Here is a 7503-nt window from a genome sequence, read left to right on the forward strand (position 1 = left end):
TGCTTTTTCTTTTTTTCATTATGGGCCAGCTTTAGCTCTGAGGCTTGGCACCAGCTTTGAGGCCTCGGCTGCTGAAAGCAGGTATCTGGTTTTTTTGGGTTCTATAATCGAGACACTGTATCAACTCCAGCTCTGAGATCCCGGCTGGCTGAAAGCAGGTTTCTGGAGTTTTGTTTAGCTTCTATATTTGTTACAATGTTTCAAACTGCAAGCTCAGAGGCCAGCAAGGCAGGGGGGGAACGTTGGTTTTCTCTGTCACTGAAGCAAGCAAGCCTCATGTTAGTTTCAAGCTGCCTGGCTGCTGGCTGCCATCTTGGTTGACAGTTAATTTGCATATCTCGCTGATTAGCCAATGAAAAGGGTAGCGGTCGTACGCCAATTACCATGTTTCTCTTTTATTAGTGTAGATAATACTGTTTATAACCCATAACTGAAGCTTAGTGCTAGCTACCATTTTGTCACTTAAAAGTACTTTTAAAGTTTCAACTTGAGATACTGAGAAGATTGCTTTCCTTATTGGGAACAAAGGCAGTTACTCCCATGGTGTGATAGAGACTATATTTTAATGTTTCTATTTTTTTTTTTTTTAGCTTTTCATATGTATGTTACTTTTGAGAGTCTGTTGGATATAATTGCCTGTCATTTCAGTATTATGTTTAGAAGGTAAATGTTTTTGTGTCCTTTAAATCTTGAACATATTTAATCAGTATATCAGTTTATTCAACAAACATTCATTTATAAGTAAGTATTAGTATAATGAGTATTCAGATTTTATATTATCCCATTTATTTTGATCTTATTAATAGGGTCTGGAGCAGGTCTGGGGAAAATAATCCAGAGATTTCCGCAGAAGGACTGGGATGATACACCTTTTCCACAGGGAATTGAATTGGTAAGTTGATGGTGCATTATTGTACTTTGATAATGATACTTATGTTATATTTATGATTATATTTATATTGTAGTTACTGTTGAATAATTTGGTGATTTCACTGTAACATCTTACTAGAAATAATCCGTCATCCTAGTACCCCAAGCACAGTAACCTTTGAATGTATTGATTCTGAAATGTCTGTTTTGCTGTCCATTTTTCCATTTAAACTTCTCTCTAATATTAAAGAATAAATTGATCTTTATGTACTTGGGAGCTGAAAAGTTCCTTTGACTCTTCAGTTAAAATGTTAGCCTAGTAGCGTTAGTGATAGTGTGTCACTACACAAATGTTTATTATATTTTTTTGGAAAATTTCCAGATTATTGTTTTGATGAAAACTAAACAAACAAACAAAAAGAAAGATTAGTTTAATGGTGACCAGTCATGTTGAATTCACAAACCCAAATTCTCTTTTTAGGAACTTTAGGTTGCTTTATCATAGTGCAATTCAGCTGCTTTAATTTTTGTCAGCTATTTTAAAGGAATGTAATGGTTGTGCATAATTAATAATGGCTAGGACATCCTATCTGGTGGCTATTTCATGATGGTTAAGTGAGGGACCCGAAAGATGATCACTAAAGTATTTTTCAATATGACTATGCAGTTTGGTTCTCAAACATACTGTAGTATGTGTATATGTGTGTGGCCGGCAGCAGGTGGCAGTTAGGGACAACCAGGACAGCAGGGGGGGCAGTTAGAGGTGATCAGGCCAGCACAAAGAGGCAGTGAGGGGCAATCAGGTCTGTTGGGGGGGGGTGGCAGTTAGGGGTGACCAGGCAGGCAGGCAGGTGAATGATTAGGAGCCAGCGGTCCAGGATTGTGAGAGGATTGTCCGACTGCCGGTTTAGGCCCGATCTCTGGGATCCTAAATCGGCATTTGGACATCCCTCAAGAGGTTCTGGATTGGAGAGGGTGCAGGCTGGGCTGAGAAGCCCCCCCCTCCGCACGAATTTCATGCACTGGGTTTCTAGTCTATATCTATAAAAGCCTAAGCGAATGAACGACCAAATGACTGAACGACCAGTTAACCAGTTGCTGTGATGCACACTGACCATCAGGGACAGACTCTCAGTGCAGGAGCTGGCCCCTGGTGGTCAGTGTGCTCCTACAGCCAACCTCCTGTGGCCAGCCAACCTCCTGTGGTCCTTTCTCCCCACTTCCCCCCGCCCCTCCCAACGGCTGGCCCCGATCTGCCCCAGTCGGGACCTGGTGAGATGGCTAAGGGACCCCACCTGTGTATGAATTTGTGCACCGGGCCTCTAGTTTGGTATAATATAATAGTGAAGTGTAGAGGGGACTACAAATCCCAGCTGTATGGTTTGACTTTTGACAAGTTAACTTCTTTGAGCAGCAGAATCCTCATTTATAAAATGATGATAATGACACTACTAATCTCATAGGGTTTTTGTAAGATAAAATGGGTTAAAAATGCACATAAAATGCTTAGAACAATTTATTCTATAAAGTAAGTGCTCATTAAATGAGGTAGCTAGTTTATTATTGTTGTTGCTGCTGTTTTTTCGACATCTTGCAACACCTGCCCCAGAAGAATTATTCATCTATTAGCATGGATCAGAAATATCAATTAGGATAAAACTGATGTTGAAAAAAATTGTGAATTTTTAAATTTTTGCTAATGACTGTCCATTTCTGCTTCACTAAAGATAAAAAATACATTGCTAAATGCCTAATTTTGGTTATTTATAAAGAAGGGAGCATGTTCTGTAGACACACATAAAAGGTAAATTTTGAATTTTGTTATTAAAAATGGGGAAAGAATGTGGGGATCATAGAAAAAGTAACTTTTGGGGAAGCCTCTTGTATTCCTTTTTTTCCCCCCCCACATGCCTATAAATATTAGTAATTGGCTTTCCTGTATGAATAACTAGGTATTTATTTGTACTATTAAAGCTTTTAAATCCTCTTTAAGCACCCTTTCAGTGATGACTGAAAGGGGAAATTTTTGTTGCTGGACCATTTTGAACTTTTTTTAAAATATGTTTTTATTGATTTTTAGAGAGCGAGGGGGAGAGGAATAGAGAGATAGAAACATAAATGATGAGAGAGAATCATTGATTAGCTGCCTCCTGCACTCCCCCTACTGGGGATGGAGCCCACAACCTGGGCATGTGCCCTGACCGGGAATCAAACCATGACCTCCTGGTCACGGATCAGTGCTCACCTGCTGAGCCATGCTGGCTGGGCCCTTTTTGAACTTTCTGTGAGTTCCTACCTTCTCTCACATCAAAGCATGGAGGGATATAATCTACAACAGTTTGACAATTTGAAAAGTGAACTACCTTCATAAGTTTCAAGAACAGCAGACATTGGGGTAGAGAGATATGATCTGATACTCGATATTTTTTAAAATATATTTTTATTGCTTTCAGAGAGGAAGGAAGAGGGAGAGAGAGAAACATCAATGATGAGAGAGAATCATTGATAGACTGCCTCCTGCACTCCCTACACTGGGGATCAAGCCCATACATAACTCAGGCATATGCCCTGAACTCCTGGTTCATAGATTGAAGATCACTCACTGAGCCATGCCAGCTGGGTAGGCACTAGCTATTTAGCTATGATTGACAAGGGTTGATTGTTGTGTTTTGAAATTCAAGGGAATAGATGGTGTGATGTTTCTCCAGTAGTAAGGGAGGGACACTTACTGATTTTATTATTTATTAAATGTTTTTTTCTTTGTATGACAGACACTCCTGTGTTCAAGTGCTGTCAGTGGCTTTCCAGTAACAAGTAGAGTTATACGCTGCTAATTGGTGGAATGGAGGTGATAATAAGTAGACAGAATTTTTCCTCACCTGACATTTTCCTAGATGACTTCTTGGCTGATTCTTAGGAAAGCATTTCAAGATTTTTTGGGGCTAGATTTTATTTAGTAATAAAGGGTAAAGGGGACCAAATATATGATGATGGAAGATGATTGGTCTTTGGATGGTGGGCACACAATGCAATATACAGATCATGTATCATAGAAATGTACACTGAAGCCTATTCGTATATGATCTTATTAACCAATGTCACTCCAATAAATTAACAAAAAAGAATATTTGAGCTGCTGGATTACATTAGAAATTTCTTTTTTCTTTTTCTGTAATTGATAGTAATTCTAATCCTCTAATGTCTACTGTGCTGTGTCAAGTAAAACATTAATTTATTTAACATCTGTCAAAATTCATTTAAAAACAATAGAAATCATTAACTTAATTTTTCATTGTGTTTTTATTATTTATTGCTTTGGGCTATACTTTGTATAGCAGGGACATGTAACTGTTCTTCATATGAACAGCAATAACTTGAATAACTGTGAAATACTGTGTAACTAGAGTAACTTCTATAGCTTCAAGACCAGAAATAAGCCTAATAAAATCTTAGACTAATTGAAGGTGATCTGGCTCGATCTCTAAGTGGTTTGTTGATTTTAGGGTGGTAGTGGCCCTTTTGTGATGATTTACAGAGGAGAAAAATCTTACTGTTTCCAAGGTAGTAGAACAACTTTTAGCATATAATATTAATGTTGATATTTAACAATTGTATAGGACTGTGATGAACTTACATAAATTAGATGATACATAGTAGTTTATCTAATTTACAGATAAGTAAATTGAAGATTAGGGAGTTTAAACAATTTTATTAGGGTCTAACAGCTGAGATGCAGCAGAGTTAGGATTCAACACAGGTCTTTTGACTCTTAGTGTGAGCTAAGATCTGAGAATATTCTGAAAGTGACACTTTAAACTATGATTAGCATTTGTATTTTAGTGTAAATGTAGAATCTGAAAACAGGGTTCTATGATTTGGAAGAACTTAGGTTTAGAAATGTTAAAAGAATGCTGTGTATTAGATGGATACCAACTTCACTTATTTTGTCTGAGGACAAGTCTGTGTTCAGAGCACAATATTATATTGAAATTATTTTCTATTTCCACCTCTTCTTCCCAGACAGCATATATTTGATTTGTTTAAAGTCTAAAGGAAACATAATTGTGTCCCGTCGGATGACTAAACTTTATGACTTGTAGGAAAGGATTTTAGGCATTCAGTCCCTAAAAAGTCAAATCCCAAATTTAATTTAGAGGATGCTGAATTTATTCTTTGGGCTTTTATGTAAAGAAATTGCCTTCTTTTTCTTTTCTTCTATTGGGAAATGCTGAACTTTAATTTGGATGGATTTTAAAAATAAAAATATGAAAATAAGCTAAACCAAACATAATGACTACTTTCCCAATTCTGGGATATTTTTAACTTTTTCTTGTTTTTTTTAAGCATACAAGGAAACCACAGACAGTCATATAAATAAAGTTTCAGTTAATTTTAGTAACAATATTTCAAAGAAAATTTAAGAATTGTTTTGCAGAGGCATTCTATGGCTAACAATCTATTTTGGACTATGGGAAGAAATGTTTTTATTGGCTAGCTTTTGTTTTTTTATTTTTTATTTTTTAAATACATTTTTATTGATTTCAGAGAAGAAGAGAGAGGGAGAGAGATAGAGATGGAAACATCAATGATGAGAGAGAATCATTGATTGGCTGCCTCTTGCATGCCCCCCACTCCCCCTCTACTGGGGATCAAGCCCACAACCCAGGAATGTGCTCTTGACCAGAATCGAACCCAGGACCTTTCAGTCCACAGGCTGACGCTCTAACCACTGAGCAAAATCAGCTAGGGCTTGGCTAGCTTTTGGACATCAGCAAACCAGTATTGTTTTGGCACTAGCTTTTTTTATTTTTAAAGATGCCCTAATTTTTTTAATATTATAATTCAGAAAATGTGCCATATTTTTTTAAAAATATATTTCTTTATTGATTTTAGAGAGGAAGGGAGAGGGAGAGAGAGATAGAAACATCAATGATGAGAGAGAATCATTGATTGGCTGCCTCCTGCACGCCCCCTATTGGGGATCGAGCCTGCAACCCCGGCATGTGTCCTTGGCCGTAATCGAACCTGGGACCCTTCAGTCGGTAGGCCGACACTCTATCCACTGAGCCAAACAGGCCAGGGGAAATGTGCCATATTTTTATTAGGGACTGTCTGCACTGAGACATTTGTAGATCTGTCTAATTGTTTCTTTTAATCTTCACCTAAGGATATTTTTTTCCATTGATTTTCGGACAGAATGAAAGGGAAGGACGAGGGTTGATGGAAAGAGAAACATCAATGTGTGAGAGACATCGATTGGTTGCCTCCCTTACGCACCCAGACTAGGGCTGGGGATCAAACCTGCAACTGAGATATGTACCCTTGACTGGGAATTGAACCCATGACCCTTTGGACTGTAGGCCCACACTCTAACCACTGAGCAAAACTCACCAAGGCTGTCTAATTTCTTTTTAGAAAGCTAAGGTGCTATGTTAAAAAGAATGCTGTGACTTGAGTAAAAGAGGAATAAATGTTTAGTTACTAGAGTTTCTAAATTTGAGGTTCTTAATAAATTAATTTTGTTATTTAAATTATAGAATAGTGACTTGCCTACTTTCAATTGAATCCATTTTTCTGTAATTTTAAGTATAGATTGCAGAGAAGAGGGATAAAATCTTGTATTAAACGTTTGCAGTTGTAACATAGGAGAAGTAGCCTTAGTAAAGGATGCTGTCTGTGGGCAGAGAAGTATAAGTACCATGTATACATTCGTTCTTTAAGCTGTTTAGAATGCATTGAATACAACAAATGGGAGAGTAGTTGTCATTCTGGCCTAGATATAGATACTGTTTGTTCAGGGAACTGAGTGTAGAAAGGATAGGAGAGACTTTTCTCCCTCTTTGCAGAGGAAAATGCATGAAAAGAGAATGAGAAAGGTAGTAAACATACTGGATAACAGAATCAGAGGCACAAAGATTTTAAATGGCTGGAATTTTAGGCCCTTTATCTGAGAAGATGAAATATAATAGATAAAAACATTGGTTCTTGCACGTGAGTATAATAAGTTAGCTGTGTAAGTAATCATTTAGAATAAAGATAGGATAATTTGCCAGTTTGAGAGATTTGAGAAATACAAGAAGACAGCTAAAAGTAAAAAATATATACTTATAAAAGATATTTAGGTAGCATCTAAACCCTCTGTGCTGAGGTAGGGCACTTGGTGATGAATTCAGTTTTAAAGATGATGTAAAGGATATGTGGAAGGACTCTTGATTTTGTGTAGCGTTGAGGCTGAAAACATAAGAATACTGCTATGAAGTATGAAGGCATGGCTTTTAAAATATACTAAGGACTACAAAAGGAATTTTAAGTTCTGTTCACAACAGAGCAAGTGGATATATATGGGGTTTAAGCTGGAAAATGGTGATTTGCGCTCACATATTAGTTTCCTACTTCCAGACAATTGTCTCTTTGAAGTAATAAAACCACATGGCAGGTTGGAATCTGATGGAGTCTACAGGACACGTTTGATGCTGGGGTCCAGCCCCAGCAGGTCCAGGGGTTCCCAAAGGTGTGGACGGAGTCGGCGAAGAAGGAACGACATGGAGACAGCGTTCAGTTGATCAGCAGCCTTGCCAGGATCTCTAGCCACAATCTCCAGCCAAGTTCTGTGTCCATGTTCTCTTGCTAGGT

The 7503-nt window shown here is 37.7% G+C and overlaps 1 protein-coding gene across 1 annotated transcript in view; it reads left to right on the forward strand.

Annotated features, from left to right (window-relative positions):
- Positions 1-7503, forward strand: part of SBF2 (SET binding factor 2) — a 314832-nt gene that overhangs the window by 18433 nt on the left and 288896 nt on the right. The window contains exon 2 of the mRNA XM_015563741.1: positions 769-892. Coding sequence (XP_015419227.1) covers positions 769-892 — 124 coding nt within the window. The remainder of the gene's footprint in view (positions 1-768; positions 893-7503) is intronic.

This window comes from Myotis davidii, unplaced genomic scaffold, assembly GCF_000327345.1.
Source record: "Myotis davidii unplaced genomic scaffold, ASM32734v1 scaffold118, whole genome shotgun sequence".
NCBI lineage: Eukaryota > Metazoa > Chordata > Mammalia > Chiroptera > Vespertilionidae > Myotis > Myotis davidii.